Source organism: Mirounga angustirostris, unplaced genomic scaffold, assembly GCF_029215605.1.
Source record: "Mirounga angustirostris isolate CCGP_5_RB_7025 unplaced genomic scaffold, mMirAng1.0.hap1 SCAF_14, whole genome shotgun sequence".
Classification (NCBI taxonomy): domain Eukaryota; kingdom Metazoa; phylum Chordata; class Mammalia; order Carnivora; family Phocidae; genus Mirounga; species Mirounga angustirostris.
The window spans coordinates 65,835,555-65,852,890 of record NW_026991722.1 but is presented as its reverse complement, the minus strand read 5'-3'; the positions used below and the strand labels follow the sequence as shown (position 1 = coordinate 65,852,890).

The 17,336-nt window shown below is 53.4% G+C and overlaps 1 protein-coding gene across 3 annotated transcripts in view; it reads right to left on the bottom strand.

Annotated features, from left to right (window-relative positions):
* Positions 1–17,336, bottom strand: part of CABIN1 (calcineurin binding protein 1) — a 155,960-nt gene that overhangs the window by 69,280 nt on the left and 69,344 nt on the right. For 2 of the 3 annotated variants that reach the window (XM_045887216.3, XM_064578076.1), the window contains exons 24-26: positions 16,514–16,774; positions 13,244–13,395; positions 10,945–11,123 (exon numbers count right to left, since the gene is read on the bottom strand). In XM_045887216.3, coding sequence (XP_045743172.1) covers positions 10,945–11,123; positions 13,244–13,395; positions 16,514–16,774 — 592 coding nt within the window. The remainder of the gene's footprint in view (positions 1–10,944; positions 11,124–13,243; positions 13,396–16,513; positions 16,775–17,336) is intronic. The other variant, XM_064578077.1, reaches the window with a different exon arrangement.

Below are 17,336 nucleotides of genomic sequence, written 5' to 3'. Positions count from 1 at the left end.
GACTCCAGGATCATGACCTGAGCCGAAGGTAGTCGCTTAACCAACTGAGCCACCCAGGTGCCCCAGACAACATCTTTAAAGTGCTGAAAGAAAAAAAAAAAAAGTCAACCCCAGGGGCACCTGGCTGGCTCAGTCAGAAGAGCATGTGACTCTTGGTCTCAGGCTTGTGAGTTCAAGCCGCATGTGGGGTGTTGAGACGACTTAAATTAAAAAAAAAAAAAAAAAAAAATCAATCCCAAATTCTATATCCAGTGAAAATATCTCAAAAATGCAGGAGAAATAAAGACTTTTTCAGACAAACAAAAGCTGAGAGGAATCCTTACCATGAAATCTGAGTTACAAGGAATGTTAAAGAAAGTTCTTCAGGTAGAATGAATTGAAACCAGACAGAAATCTGGATCAACATAAAGAAATGAAGTTCCTCAGAAATGGTTAAAGTAACAATAGAAAAGACATTCTTTTTCCTCACATGTAGTTCCTCTAAAATATTCCTGTCTACTGTCTAAATCAAAACTAGTGGCAGCCTATTGTGAGTTTATAGTTTATGTAAAAGTAAAAGGAATGAAAACAAGGGTACAAGAAATGGGAGTTTCCTTCAGTGCACCTGAGTAGTATAATATCACTTGAAGGTGGACTATGATCACTTACACATGTATATATTGTTAAGCCTAAGGCAGTCATTTTTATTTTATTTTATTTTATTATTATTTTTTAAAGATTTTATTTATTTATTTGAGAGAGAGGATGAGAGGAGAGAGAGAGCACATGAGAGGGGGGAGGGTCAGAGGGAGAAGCAGACTCCCTGCTGAGCAGGGAGCCTGATGCGGGACTCGATCCGGGGACTCCAGGATCATGACCTGAGCCGAAGGCAGTCGCTTAACCAACTGAGCCACCCAGGCGTCCAGGCAGTCATTTTTAAAGAGATATAAATAATAAACCAATAATAAAAGACAAAACACAACTTTAAAAAATAAAACTTTGTCTCCAACTTTGTGTATCTGAAAGAGGAAGCTCAGTGAAATAGGAATCAAGAGAGCCAAGTTCAAGTCCCTCTCATGCCACTCCCTAGTTGTGTGACCTTGAACAGGTTAAGCCCTTGCCCACCTATGAGTTGCAACTACATATCCTCTCAGAGAGGTCAATGGTATACCAGCATCTGGGGACACAGGGAGAGAGGCAGACATGGCCCCCAGGACCCTCCAATCCTTTGCTCAACTAACTCAAATACTGGGGGCCCCCTAGGAGGGCAGAAGTGAGCAGGCTGGTGGGCAAAAAACTTGCAACAAAACGTGAAGTTGTTTCAACAAAATCAAAGTCCTGGACTCTGGGAGAGCCAGGCTGCCTCAGTTCAAATCCTGCTCAGTCACTTTTTAGGTTGGAGAGCCTATGCAATTGCCATAATTTCTTTACATTTTAGTTTCCTCCTGTGTAAAACTGCGAGATATACAAATGCCCACTTTGTAGAATTGTTATGAGGATTAGATACGTTAATACATGGAAAGTGCTTGAAACGGCCTGATACACCGTAAGTGTTGACAAAATATCACCTTGATTATCAGTATTATTATTTCAGAGAACCTGGATTGATTTTTTTTTCCAGTAATGTCTCAAACTTGACGTTAGAGATTTTGTTCTGAATGGGCAAAGGGTTCTGCATATGCCAGGCTGCAGATCACACCTGAGCAGCATCATGTGGATGGGGTGGTAATCGCTTCTTATTGACATGACAGCGTTGTCCAAAGTGGTCCTGCCTGCACAGAGAAACATGGAATCAGGCCTGTGCTTCCAAAGGCAGCTCTGCTGCTCCACCCCCTTCACCCATGTCTGATCAGAGACCAGGGTTTGGAGACAGCGACCTGTCAGGCAGCCTCACAGTGCCTGCCATAGCCCTTCCTCCTTAGCTGCCTATGGGCAGTAGAAGTGTATATGAGACCCTTCAGCACCCAACACAGAAGCTCTGTGTCTCACTAATGCGGGAGCAGGGACCTGGCTGGACCCCTCTGTCTCACACTCAGTGAGGGGCTCTTCCCTGACCTGCAAAGCCAGACCCCAAGGCTCTATGAGCACCAAATGGGGATTCCTGGCAGGCCTGCAGCCCTCCTGAGGGTCCCAAACCCAAGTCCCCAGTGTGAGGGGATCACTTCTCCGAGAGAAATTGCAGGGACAGCCCATTTGCCGTCTCTGTGGGAAGGAGACCCTTGGCTCCGGAGCCCACACAGGGTCACTTGCAGGAGCTCAGGACCCAGGAGTCTCAGACCCACATTCCAGATCTGCCACTTGGGCTGCTCCAGGTCTCCCAACATATTTATCACTGCTCTCCCTGCTCTGTCCCCAACACACAAATAGGATCCCCACAGGGGCCTGGCCTAGTGCCTGGCACGCAGGCGTGGCAGCCCAGTGACCCATCCCGCCCTGCAGCATTTGCTCTGGCCCCGACAAAGAGAACACCATGGCTCGGACAAGATGGCAGGCCACGCTCCTGCAGTGAAGAAGTCCTTCTGAAAGTCAGGCCAGGGCAGGCGCTTCTCGCCAGCATCCAGAGCAGCTGTAGTCACTGCACGGCTGAGCAGCACATCGTGTGGCAAGCATCTGGGAAGCGAGCCTAGACGGGAGGGTCTCACGAGAACTGGCACGCTGCCTGATGAGCTCATGCACTCACAAGCTGTTGGGCTTTGGGCCTAAAGAATCACTAATTTGCTGGAATCCCAGTTGTGATTATTACAAAAACCACGAATTGGCTTAAGCAAGTGGATATTTACTCCCAACATGCTAATACCCTCTTGATGCTGCCTCCTGAGGGAACCTCTAATGCACCGGAGCGAGCAGGGAAGGCAGCAGACTGCCCTAAGAGTGGCGTGGGCAAGACAGAGTAGCATCAGGCTTCACAGGGGGCTGCTCCCCCGGGAGCAAAAATCAGCAGGTGGGGCCTCTGCTGAGACTTTAAAAACAACACCCACAGCAACAACAGCCACAGCCAAGGAGCAGGACACATGTAAGCTGAGGGACTGCGACCAGGCCTCCCGTTTTGAGGCTCTCAGACATACGCACGAGAACCCAGAACAGCCCACCCCTAACATCAGCCCTGGGGGACACCATGGTGATTCTAGACAAGCCCTCGTCCCAGGGGTGATCGAGAGCACCTAAGGACCCCTGAGGAAGGCCGATGCTGGAGGGAAGTGACAGGGAATGGAAGCCGCACCCCCACCACCACCGTCAGGTGGCGCCCCCTGCAGGCGGGCTGCTGGGTCAGAGCTGGAGAGGCGGGAGCTCTGCACACTGAGGTGCCCTGGCTGGAGCTGGGACCCCCTCCTTACCAGACCTGTAAAGCAAGAGGGTGGGGGGTGCTTGCCAAGGTTCCTGCCCACCGCTGCCTGAGAGAGGTACGTGTCTGGGAAACAGAGGACAAGCACATCACTACAAATGAGAGCCCAGGGCCAAGTTTCTCTTCAATCCTCTCGGAGAGGGTTGGCACAAAGCTATTTAAAATCATCCTGATTTTGAATACTAGGAAGCGGCCTACACCAAGGTCTTACACCAAGAAGCAAGTCAGATTAAAAGAAAACTAAGTTCATTTCTTTTACATCACCAGAGGAATGAAAAACTCTTAAAGAATGACTATCACTGGGCAGACGATGCCTCTGGGCAAGGCCCAAACCACCCTGAGTATGTCCTGCCTGCCTCCTGGCCAGCCCAATTCAGCACAGGCTCAAGCCGCACTGTGCATGGCATGGATGCTAGCACTGTGCCCTGAGAAAGGGGCATGGGGAGCCCATAGGTGTCTGTGGGGGCGGGGAGGCACTTCTGGCTTAAAGAGCACACAGCTTCCCTCCAGGCCTGGCTATAGTCCCACCTTTTCCTCAAAGTGGTCTATGGATATCACATTCCTTTTCTGGGACACTGTGGGCCAAGGGTCCAAATGAGCTGACATCCGGCTTTGTGTAAGTGTGCATTAATGGCCTGGGGTGCTTCCTCCCCATCCTCTGGGCACCACAGGACACCCCCAGGGTGCTGGCCTGTGCTGATGCTCAGAGAATAACCAGGTGGGGCTGCTGGGGCTTGGCAGGCAAAGGCTGCCAAGCCGCGGGGCAGTGGCCCTCCCCCCTCTCACCTGCCTGCTGGAGCAGAGCCAGAAGGGGAGAGCAGAGGCGAGCAAAACTGGCTGCCTTCCTGCCTCTGCCACCACCTGGAGGTCCTGCAGATTGGCCTGGGCTGGGGGTTTTCCTGGCCTCCTGGTCCTGAGCCAGAGCAGGAGACAGATGGAAAGCTCTTCTGCATAGGAGAGCCTGACTCAGCTGAAGAGCCAGGCTTCCTACAGGACTGGGTGGAGAGGGACTTCCAGGTAAGCACGTACCTAAAATGGGACCCCAGGGACTGCCCACAGCCCAGGATCCTGATTTCCTTAAGGAGCTGCCTAGAGATCAACAGGAAAGAAGACACACTAGTGGACAGACTGGACAGGCTGGCTCTGCTCTTCTTCAGAATGTTCTTTTAAAAGTCTGCCCACACAAAACCTGTTCACACTAATTAATATTTGTGGCAAAATTATAAATATTTCCCTCTCTTACTGTTAATCACTGATATGTTCCACATCTCTGCCTCTAGGCCACCCTAGCCCCTCCCTGGAATCCTTAGAGGGATGTTCATCTGCCAGCCAACTGCTGATGACACCCTTCACTTCTGAGGTGGGACCTGCAGAGCCAACTGCAAAGGAACGGCAGCTGGGGACACAGAGGGAAAGAGATCTGGCTTGGTGACAAAGAGGCTGTCCGTTCCATTGAGTGTGAGAGCAGACTGCATTCTGAGGATTTTTTGGTTCAAGTTTGACTCAGTTCAAATCCCTTGAACATTCTCAGGATTTCCAGGCCAACCTAAAAGAGCTCTTTGCTTACAAGACACATGTTTCCTAGTACATTTTCTCCACTTGCTCCAGCAGTTAAGACTAGAAACAGCTCACAGCCATTTATTCCATCAGCTCAGTTCAATGAAAGTTTGTGGGAAAAGGCATGGTTATACCATCAAAATCTGCAGCAACTTTGACTAGTGAACTATGAAAAGATCACAAATGCTCTGCCAAGTAGAAAGCAACAGGTTTCTAAGAACAGTAAACTTGAGTGGAATCAATATTTTGACAAATCTCTCAAACGGACTAACTCTGCCCCAGTGGGTCCCTGATGACCACCAGGAAAGAACACATCCATCGGAAACTAGGCTAGCTGTGTGGGAGGGGGGCCCTCTGGCAGGCCAAGGAGCCTGGACAGACACCCAAGAGAAGAGAGATACCAGATACACGAGGACCCCTGAAAAAGAGGCAGACACACAGAGGCAGCAGGCGGGCACAAGAGTATCACTGCGGCCAGTGGTCAGACAGCAGTGCCACCCCTCTGGGCCCCCCATGCTCAGAGTTGGGAGAAGACTTGGCCTTGTGTGCACTGCTCACCATGTGACCCTCACCATGCATCACTCTGTCACACTGTGCCTAGAGCAAAGAGTCCTTGTGCCCCTATCTCGGACCAGCTGGTTTCCCAAGCTGGTTTTCCCAAGCTCTCTCCCTGCAAGGTCTCTCTTCCTCCCACCCCAATCACCTCAGTATCCAAACATGGTAGGGCTCTCCAACCTCCATGTCTTTGCTCCCACTGTCCCTCACCTGAAATGGCCCTGCAGGCTTCTCTGGAGGGCTATCTCCTTCAGGAAGTCCTCCCAACCCACTAGGCCCCACAGCCAGCTCATGGGACTCCCTCTTGGCACCAACCACTGCCCCAGGACACCACCTAGGGATACATAGACCCAACCAGGCAGCAGGGATCAGGGTGCCCCCCTCCTGGCTTTCCTCATGGGGCTCTGTTCCATGCCCAGTACACAGCAGGCACTCAACATATGCCATGACCAGCTTCAGCCTGGAGAGGTTTCTTGGAAGGTAAGAATGGAGAAGAGAACAAAGGTGACTGGCTCTGCCCTCTGACAGTCTCCCTCCCTGCCCCAACATCAGTCCCCCTGCCCCCCCCCACCCCCTGCAGGGGCACATGCATGGCCACCTAAGCTCCACTCTGAGCCTCTCCCACGTTGAAAACGTCTGTTCATGGAATGTAGCTTGCCCACCGTGAGCTGACTTCTCCCTCGCCCTGGGAAGGGAGGCTGGCGCAGACTGATGCCACACGCAGCCCCCTGCCCTGAGCCTGGACACCGCGCACTGCACACAGGGCTCTGAGGGCCCACCTCAGAGCATCTTGGCTACTGTGCACGATGTGCATTTTTACACACTTGTCCTTGTGAAGATAGCTTGGTATCTTAGAGTCTGTCGCCTTTGTTACGTTTTTAAAGCCGGAAAGAGCAAAGCAATGGAAATATAGGACTAAGCCACCTGCCAGGCAGACAGGCGGTGGGAGGAGGCCACCACTGCATCTGGCCAGAACTGAGAACATGGACTGTGGGTAGAAGCCAAGCACATCAAACACACACTCTCCAAGTCACAGGACCAGCAGATGTGGAGGAGCTCCTGGTCACAGGGGGAGCAGGGAGCCGGACTGAGGACTAAGCATGCGGTCTGCGCTGTCCCCTGAAGCGAGCCGTGACAGTGCAAGCAGAAAGACAAAGCCTGGAGAACAGAGTGTGGTCAGGGTTAGGGGCAGCACGGGCAATATTGGTGGAGGCAGTGTGGGTGAGCAGGCGAGGATGAGCACAGATGGGACACGACACAAACAGTGACAGCATGGTGGGTGAGGACAGATGGTTACATGGGAGCTTGCATAGGGCACCCTAGGCTCCCATATGGCCTACACCCTACAGCCTGGGGCTCAGGGCAGGCTCTGTTCGTGCTGTAAGTGGGGTCAGATGGGCATCCTGCAACCCTGAACACCAGCCTCCATGGCTCCCACTCTTCTGACCCCCGGCTTGTTCTCTCTTCCCACCCTTCACAGTAAACACTGACACCCCCCCAGATCTTGGCTAAGCTTTGCCTCCTCAGGAAGGCCTCCCACCCACCAAGGCCAGGCCAGGTCTCTTAGGGGGGCTTCAGTTGCACCCTGACCCTTAGCTGATTCACAGCTTCACACTTGCCTCCCCCAAGCACCTGCAGCAGGAACCAGGATTTTCCACGCACCCAGCACAATGCTGATGGGCACTGGATGGGCATGGCCATGGGCTGGCTGAAGAACCCCACAGAAGGCTCAGCCTCAGATTGACCACAGGGCAAAGCCTCTGCTCTCTGAGGCCCTTTGTGGCTCTGAGATTCTCAGGTGACAATGGAGCATGGCAGGCAGACAGCAAGGGTCTTGGCAGTCCAACAGAGCCACTATGCACACATCCCAAAGGCTGGCTGAGCTGAGCGAAGCTATGGACCAAGGTGTCCTGTTAACAACCCTGCTCCCTGGGCCCTGCTACTGACACACCTCCAACAAGCAAAGCAGGGAAATGCACACAGATCCAGTCTCCATCAGGTCAGCAAATACAGGACCTTCCCAGTGTTAGCCTTCTCTGGCCTGGGGTGGAAGGAGACTCAGACCCCAATTCTCCCTTGGCTCGGTGGGCAGCCCTAGATGAGTGCCCAATTGCCCTCAGCTCGGCTTCCTCCTGGGAAACCGGACACGTGGCCAAGCCCGCAGGGCAGCTGTGAGAATGGGACCCCAGGCACCTCTCCCAGAGTCCAGCCCAGAGCAAACATACACTGCTGTGTGGTGGGGCCCTGTTACTCACACACACGCTCACATACTCCATGCCAGAGAGGGGTTATAGAATTTGTTCAGAAATCTCATTATGTTATGTTTGAACATGTGTAAACAGCAATGACTGGGAGCCTCTTGAGGGTCAGAATGTATTCCCTATGTGATTTCCTTTTCCTGGTCAGGAAGTGTTAACGCTAAGGATTTCAGGACTTTGGACAAGTCCCAAGATGGCAGGGAGAAATAAGGCAGCCAGGGAGCAGGGGGTCAGGCACGGTTGCCAATAGTGGCAGCCATGACTTAGTTCATCCTCTGTCTCGGTCTCTCTCTCAGCTTAGCCAAAGGGCCCCTCTTCAGGTCAGCTGTGGGCACCCTCCCAGCCGCCCTGAGAAGGGCTGGCTTTCACACCTGACCATGGTGAAGTCTCAGAGCAACTAAAGGGCCAGTACCAAGGGTTTTTAGCCAGAGCTGTGGACAGGCTGTAGGAAGCTCCCAACGCTAGTGTAGGATGGCACAAGGGTGCAGGTGGGGCCAGTCCAGACAGCAAATCTGGGTCCCACTAAGAAGCCATTATGAAATGTTGTGAAGCTATTTTTCTAAATCTCTTTTGAAGATTTACACCAAGTAAGAATTGACCCCAGCTGATTTCTGATTTTGAAGCACAGGTATACAAAAGTAGAAGGGCAGCTCGGAGGCAGGGTATCCTAACTGTCCCCAAGGGAAGTCCTAATGCCTGGCTCCCTGTCTAGTTGGTAACAAGTTAGCCTCTGACAGGCTTCAGGGTGCGTGAGACTTGGGCCCAGAAAGCCAGAGGCCCAGGTCTACTCGGGGGCTATTGCTTCCAAGGACACCGCCTGCCCCTCTTCTGAGGCCACACCACTGGCCTGAGAGAGACAGGGTGCAAACCAAGGATGACTGGCCCCAGACCCAGGCTCCTCCCGCTGTGCGGTGCTGCATGGCCCTTGTGCCAACTCTGGTGGCCGGGGGTTGACTGTGTCTAGGATGTGGCTACAATTTGTGCACACCTTCCTTTAACACCCATGACAAGAACATTACTCCCATTCTCCAGGTGAGGAAACAGGCTCAGAGGGAAGTCCCTTACCCATGGTGGCCAAGCAAGATAGTAGTGGGGCTGGGATTGAAATGCAGATCCCCCTGACTCTAAGGCCTGCTCTGCCCTGGCCTCCCTGTCTGAGCTCGAGTGGGTCCCTGAACTGCTTCTCTTGGTCGGTAACAGGGCTAGAAGCACCCACCAGCCTTCCTGTAGAAAGGCTCAGCTATGGCCTAGAATGAACACTAATGCCCCATGCTACCACAAGGGAGGCTGTCCTCAGGCTGAGGAGTTGTATGGAAAGTGGGAGGCCACACGTTCTCCTCCTAGGGCTAGTTAGCCAGCCCTGGCTGGGTCACGGGAGGCAGGAACAGAGGTGGGCAGGCCTTGGGGCTACCAGCATATCCCCTGACACGAGCAGTCCACTGCTCCGGCCAGAGCCAGGGCCTTTCCCTAGGAGCTATTATAACGGCTGAAAGGGCCACTTTAACGTTCTAAGAGCATGGCTATTTTAGGGCCCAAACATTTTCCTGTTGCAGACACTGCTTTCTTTCTGCGGTGAGGAGGGCAGGAATTCTGAAAGCGCTATGCAGCCAGGCCTATGTGGAGCACAACAGGGCTAGTTCAGAGCTTCCTGGCACACTGGGCTGGGACTGGGTGAAGGTATACCATGGTTCCACATCATTGACAGAAATCACTTTGAAAAAAATATTTTTTTTTACCATCATTGAAAAATGGACAACCACTAAAATGATATTTGAGCTTGTACGTATGGCTCCGTCTGCAAACTTCCAGAACAAATAACCATTATGTTGGCACTCAGGCCATGTCACACCAGTGCCTGCCCCCCACGCTCTGCTTCCCTACAGCTCCACGTGCATGGGACAGCTGGGCAGCGGTGCCAGGTGGCATCACGGCCCCTCCCTGCCTCCCTTCCTCTCTGCTCCCGGGGTGTGCCCACACCAGGGGAGCCACTTTCAGCTCTAGGGGCTCCTGCTACCCAGGCCCTGCAACCCCAGCTCAGCTCGAACCTGCAGGGCTGGGAGGGGTGCCGGCCACAGGCCTGTGTACAGCCACGAGAGGCACTCCTTTCTCACAAAAGCTGACATGAGGTTCAGTTGTCACAGGAGTACCTGGCAGAAACTAACTTGCAGAGCAGATTGATAAAAGGTGGGGAACAGGGAAGTTTTCCTGTTGAACTCGGGTTAAGCAAGCAGGAGCAGGACCTTGCTCAGGCTGCGTGTGGGACTGAATTGGCCCTCTGGGGCACAGGGAGGTGACGCAGTCATGCAGCACGCACTCACTCAGCTCTACACTGGTCTCCCCACACATTCCCCGCAGGCCAAGCAGGACCGAGGAGGGGGCGCTGCAAGTCTCCTCTCCTCTCAGATCATCAAATCCCAGCCCGCCCACTCTCCCTCAGTGCTTGCCTGACCCTGCTCTCACACCCCTCTCACACCAGCTCTGGGACCCCATGCCATGGGGGAGGGGTGTCCCACGCCTTGGGGAAGGCAGGGCAAGGCCTGTTTCCCCACAGCCTGATGCGATCATTGACTTGTGAATGAGGGCCTATGCGCCTGTCGGCATTGTCACTGCCCCCGCCAGGGCTCCACTTTAACACCCTCTCGGGCCACTGATTTGGCTCATTCCAGCAAAGACTTTATCACAGCCTAGCGCTGTAAAGGTGAGGAGAACATGAAGAAATCAAGCTATGAGGTCAGCATGCGAGCCTCCTAATGTTAGTAAGAAATGTGGTTCAAAGGTCGCCACCTGCCCTATCCCACGTGGGACGGCCTCGTTCATGGCCCCGGGGATTCCCACCACCCCCGTCTGGACTCCCAGGGGTGACAGACTCAGCCTTTCCGCGGCTGTCAGAAGGACATGCCGTAATAATGCAGGCACGATGCCAGCATCACTGGGCTGACTGCACAGAGGCCACTCCAGGCAGCCTGCAGACCCCGACAGCTAGTCCACAGAGTCTCAGAGAGGCAAGGTGCCTTAGCCTGTCCTGCCCCTTCCCAGCCCCCAGGTGGGCTAGCAGGTGGCAACCCTGAGCATGTTTTGGAAGCACAGAATCACCGTGAGGCCATGAGGTTAATGAACAGCCGCAACATTGCCCGTGTCACCCCAGACCCAGCAACCCCCCTCACCAAAACAAAGCGAATTGTCACCCGAAGCACCCTCCCCCGTGATTGGCGTGCCGCCCTGGGCTGGCAGTAGGGAGAACAGGGACTGTACCGTCCGGCGTCGCCTGCTGGTGGGGTTTTTTACATTTGACGTAATCGTGGTCAATCGGAGTAGCTGTGTAAGGTGGGGATGTCAGACCTGGGCCAGAGGAGGAGGGGAGGGAGGCTCCGGGGCCCGGCAGTGTCCCAGCTGAAGAGTGGGAGTCCTCATCCACCAGGCAGGCCTTCTCTCTGTGGGAAGATGGTTGGGGTGCAGGTCAGAATCTCTACATCCCACCAAAACAGGACATGTGCTGGTCTGAAACAGTGCCCTTCTTGACTGCTGGACCCCATGCCACCTTCAAGTGCCTCCTCGGGCCTCCTCTGCCCTCCTAGGGCCCACTGCTCCCACACACCTCAGATGACATGCCCCTCTGGCTGGTGGTCCAAGGTGCTGAAGGAGCTGCCCCTACGGCACCCACTTGGGCTCTGGCCCCCAATTGGCCACTGTCCAACCATCTCAGGCCCCAGGCCCCAGAGAGACTGCAGGGGAGCTGACAAGCCCTTCCTCAGAAGCACCCACCCCAGGTCCCCTCCATGCCAAGTCAGGACCCTTCCATGTGATGCCTGAGGCCTAACAGATTTAATCCCCAACAAGATGCAGACAGAGAAAACATCTGGATTTACTGAAAGCTCCCATGTGTATAAGGATATCTGCTACAACACTGTTGGGCAAAAAAGTTAGAAACACCTGAAATGTTCTATCAAAATGGCTATAGAAAACATGATGCACCCATGCTAAGTAATAATACATAGCCACAGACTGCTGAGAGCCACTAGAAAGAATGGAGTGAGCAGGGTACTATCTCTATGGATGGGGTCCCAGACCCCTTGTCAGGGGAGAAGTAAACTCTAGAATAGTACCTGCAGTAGTTTGTTTTTATAAAATAAAAGAAACTCTATAATTGTACGTGTAAATGTAAGCGTGTGTAAATGCACAGATAATTATTTGAGAAAATAAACTATGAAGAGTGGCTAATTCTGGGGACGAGAAGGGATTTGTCACATTTTAGCCTATATATTGCCAGAATTTTCCACAACTAGAATATATTCATGTATTATTTGTATAATTTAAAAATTTTTCTTAAAGATTTATTTATTTGAGAGAGAGAGTGAGAGAGAAAGCATGAGTGGGGGGAGGGGCAGAGAGAGGAGAAGCAGACTGCCCACTGAGCAGGGAACCTGACATGGGGCTCAATCCTGGGACTCTGGGATCATGACCTGAGCCGAAGGCAGATGCTTAACCGACTAAGCCACCCAGACGTCCCTATAATTTAATAATTTTTTTAAAAGATTTATTTATTTGAGAGAGAGAGGGAGAGCAAGCACGTGCATGAGCGAGGGGGAGGGACAAAGGGAGAGGGAGAGAATCCCAAGCAGACTCCCCGCTGAGCGTGGAGCCCAACACGGGGCTCAATCCCATGACCCTGGGATCATGACCTGAGCCGAAATTAAATCGGACGCTTAACTGAATGAGGTACCCAGGTGCCCCAATAATTTTTTCTTAAAGAGTTACGATCAATATAAGAGAACATCATTATACGAGGGGGCCCTTTGTGACTAAAAAGTATACACCTATAATTTCTAGGGCACACCGCACCCACCTGGGTGACCTGCCACACGCATGCCCATCTCTCCCATAAGGCAATGGGCCTCAAGGACAGAGCCTGGGCGCAGGTCTCTCTGGCACTTGGCTGAGCCCTGCAAGAGGTGAGGCAAGCTGAGCTGAAGCTCCAAGATGTGGATACCGGGGCAAAAGAAGTCTGGGCCACAATCAAGGGGAGGCCCAGGGGTCCTCCCTGGACCAGTGAAGGGACCACACCATGGCCCTAGCATCCCCACGCTCTCTGGCACCACAGGAAGAGCCTCCAATGCCCCTCTCTGCCTCTTAGAAGAACAGGCAGCACACAGGCCCTAACAAGGCCCCACTCTTGGGAGAGGCTGTGGAAAAGGACCCAGGAGTAAGAGCCTGAAACGTGAAAACTGCTTTCCTACAGTGTTCTGCACAGGACAGAGCTGTGTCCCAGTGGGGAGAAGGAAGGAGCTGGCTTCTCCCTAGGGCCTGCCCCTGAGAGTGGGGTGGCACTGGGCATGGCCCCAGCGCGAGGTGACCTGGAATTGCACACTCAGCCTCTCCTTCTCAGTTTCAACAGAAGTAACTCAGACTAGCAACCAGGAGTCTCCAGATGAGTTACAGAGGTTCAATGAGCTCTAATTTACTCAGCAGCAATGTCCCCTGAATGCCACTTTGTGGTAAATGAGCCATCAGGGTACATATGGGGTAAGCTGCTGGGTGAAAGCATGCTACTCACTTCTCTGAAGCTTTGGGCGTATTCTTCTCCTCGCCCCTGGCAAAGGGTCCTTCTGCAGCCTCCTTCATGAAGTTGACCAGGACCTCTGCACTGACCCCAGAGTCGGACTTCCCCAGGAGCTTTAAGATGGAAGCATGGAGCCGGAAGTACACCTAGGAGAATGATACTCGGGTGTGAGCAGCCCTCCCAGTTGCTAAGGTTCATTCCACAGGCCAGTCAGCCACATTGGAAAAGAGCCCCTGACCAAGGAGACAGGCCACCACACACTGCCTTTTTTCACTCACTTTTAAACCAGCCAACCTATAAGTCATTCAAAGCAAGCTCTGACAATTAAAATGGACACGAACTCTCAGGGGTCCAGCTTAAATTTTTAGCCAGTAACACAGGCAAGTGGTGGTAAGACAATGAGAGTAACAACCCTCAGCCCCGCTCACTGGGCACCTCCTCCTACCACAGCCCCTACCACCCTCTGTGGGCCTCTCTCCTGGCACCCATAAAAAGGGAGCCTCCACACCTGTCTCCCACTGCACTTCAGACTCCCTGAAGTGAAGAACAGCTGACTTCTGTTTGTGTGCCCGCAGCTGGACCAGCCAGGTACCATAGGCCTGGAAAAGCTTGCCCCGGGGGTGCAGGATGGGTAGGAGGCACGCTGCACCATTCAGGGCCTGTGCTTTTCTTCATTTCCTTGAGTCCTCACCGAAATCCTCCATTTACAAATGTGTGAGGTAAGTTGCCCAAAGCCCCAAAGCCCCACAGCCAGCAAAGCCCAGGGCCAGGTTAAACTCAGGTCCCCCCTGCCCTCTACTTCTCCCAAGTGTACACCGCATCACACACAGGCACCTCCACAGTGACCTGGCCTGACCTTCGCACCCAGAGGTGGGTGCAACGGGGGCTCCCGCCTTTGGCACAGACTCCCACAGATGGCACAAAGGATGTCACCAAGACTGGGATCCCCTGTGGCTGCAGACCCTGATTAACCAGCCTCCCCTCACCCAGAGGTGGTTCTCAAGAGACGCTGCCAAGGACCCACCCAGGTGAGATGCCAGGTGGTCCACCCGGGTAGCACTCTCAAGGGGGCATCCTAGACAGAGACGCCCGCACCCAGAGCCTCTCCACCTCTAGCCCACCTGTGGCCCTCAGAGCGATTAGCCCACCAAGTCCATCTTCAGCCGCAGAAGACCTCTGAGGCCCCCACACACGTGCGGGTGGCTCCTCCTGGAGAAGCGCAGAGTGTTTCAACTGGCAAAGTTTAACCAAGTGGCAGGTTCAGTATTCTGACTGAAGGTTCAACAGCAAAGGTGAATTTTCACCAGGGCAGGGGTAAAGTCTTAAGAGAAATGTCATTTTTAAAGCAGCTGAGTGCTCATTCTCCTGAGAGCCAGCACAGTGCGCTAGGCCTCAGTTCCTCACCTCAAAGTCCCAGGGCCCCACAGGGATACCATCCTGCCTGCTCAATGGTTCCATTAGGCAGCAGAAGCCAAATGTCAAAGAAACAGCATGGAGGAAAACCCAGTTGTCGTTTTCCTGAGGGCTGGACCACCTCCCTTCACCAGAGATGCTGCACAGGGGCCCTGGGCTCAGGAGAGCCGGCCCTAACCGCCCTTCTCTTCTGCTGCTGACTTAGGGCAAGTCACACCAGCTCTCTGGGTTTCAGCCTCCTTAGCCCCAAAGTGGAAGTCCCTCGAGGGACAGGCCCGTGAGCCTGAGTGGAAAACACAAAAGAGCTGTGATAGGAAGGACGTGGGACCTGGGGCTGGGAATGACAGCAACCTGGAAGCTGCCAAAGACGGACATGCTCAGTATGAAACTGCGCTTCCACATTTCACCATGAACCCTATGCATGTGGCCCCCAGATAGTTGCTGCCAACCACTCAGCATGAACCATTTTTCCAAGGCAAATTTATAAAAATGAGACTTTTTTAGGTGCCCGGCTAGCTCAGTCGGTAGAGCATGAGACTCTTAAAAATGAGACTTTTTTGCTTGCTCACACAATTAGCAAATATTAAAAAGAGGGAAACCATGGTTGAGGGAAAACAGACATGCTCATAGATCAGTATAACCTTTCAGGGCAATAAGAAACTGTGGATGCAACATTAAAAGACCCTTGGAAATACTCCTGTAAGTGCTCCCTGACATGCAGGCCAGCCCGTCTGCACCCTGTTGAGGAAGAAATGGAAAAGAAGGCCAAACCCATGAAGGAGGGACTGGACAAATAAATGGATATCCAGCCAGACCGGAGGGCCCAGGGGCAGGGAAGGAAGCCCACAACACCTTGCACTACATCTTGTCTGGTGAAAAATGCCAGGTACAAAATGATAAAATGTTACTGTGTATCTATACGTTAATAGGGGGAAAATCTAGAACGATAAGGACATGCCCAAACTGTTAACAGGGATTATTGGGTTGGGGGGCTAGGATCACCAGGGACTTTAGTTTTTCATTTTAAACACTTGTGAATGTTGGATTCTTATATATTTTTTAACCACGAATATGTGTTAATTTTATAATGAGAAAAAAAAACATCAAGGCAGACAAGGCATAATAAACAAGCAGATTCTGCCCCAAACTCCAAAAAGCTTGCCTGGCACAGGGGACCAGCAGGGGCTGGGCACGCAGCCTCAGAAAGGGCAAAGCTAACGTGCTCAGGAAGCAGAGAGGTCTGGGTCGGGCCAAGCATACATGGATCCTCACCCGTGCACTCGGTTTCCTCCCTACAAAATGTGCTGATTGCAGTCTCCCAGCCTGCCTCCCAGCACTGCCCTGAGCATCGGAGGAGAGCATGGTGTGAAGTGCTCCAGAAATCATAAAAGCAAATCTGAGCAGTAAACAACTGCTCTTCTCTTGAGGAGCAGCACAAGACCCCAAATCTGGGGCCAAGAGAGCAGGCAGCCCCCCTCCCTCTCGCCCCGGCCCTGTCCTGCCAAGCTGGGTGCTCTGGGCTCAGCCTGTGCCCTCGCCGGGAACAAGGGCACCAGGAAACACTGTGCCGCATCAACGTCCTCACTGAATCAGGTTCCGGCAACCTGCACGTGCTAAGGAGGAAAGGCACTCCTTAGAAAGACACTCCCTCCCCCAGAAAGGATGGTAAGCACCCCTTCGAAGAGAGAGGAAAGGCTGCTTTAATTTCATTGCACACAGAGCTGCTGAACACAGAGAAGTTTCCAACAGGCTGCATGGGAGTCACTGGGACCTCATGCCCCATCCCCAGGGAGACAGGGAGACCGGCCCGCCCCTGCCCTGCTTCCCCGCCCGGGGCCGGCACGGTGTCACCTCCAGGGCCTCCATGGCTAGCTCAGGCGGGTTGTGGTAGTGGATCTTCTTGGGGTAGCGCGCGGCCTCCTCGTGCAGGTAGTGGCCGGCCTGTCGGTAGTGCAGCAGGTACACAGTGGGTGGCTGCTGCTGCTTCTCAGCAACCTTGCCCAGCATGTAGTGGATGAGCCACTCCTCCTCGTCACCATCGCCCTCGCAGCGGGCCGCGGATGTGAAACAGTGCCTGGCTGTCTCCAGCATGCTGTCGCGCCGGCCCTCCATCTGGAATGAGAGCGCGAGACCAGGCTGGGCCAGGCCCAGGGCCCGAAACTGCACAGGCCCACGCCTTATCCTTCGGGAGGCCCTGCTGTCTTCTTTGCAAAGCTACAATCCTCTCAATGAGCCTGACACACAGAAGTGCCATCACCATTTCATAGCTGGGGACACTGAGTGTGGAGAGGCCATGGGACCCGTGCGAGGCACACCTCAAGTAAGGCACAGAGCTGGACTGAAACCTCTCCTCATGTCAACCCCAGTGTCCTTTCTTTTACCGTCCCCCTGCAGGATCAGCCCCACACAGTTCAGGAGTTTATGAAGTACCTCCTGATCCCCTTCTACAGGTCCCAACGGTGACCCTCACTACGGCTGCAGTGAGGTTCTCTGCCTGGGAGGGGGAGCCAGCACGAGGCCAGGGCTGCCAGGAGAACCAGGCCAACAGCAGCTCTGCTGTGTCGGTCTGAGAATGCCAAGAGCCAGCACCAATGTTCTGAGGAGCGCTTCGTTCTCCCCCGCGCTCACTAGGGTGGGAAAGCAGAGCTGGACAGGGTGTGCACCCAACACCCAG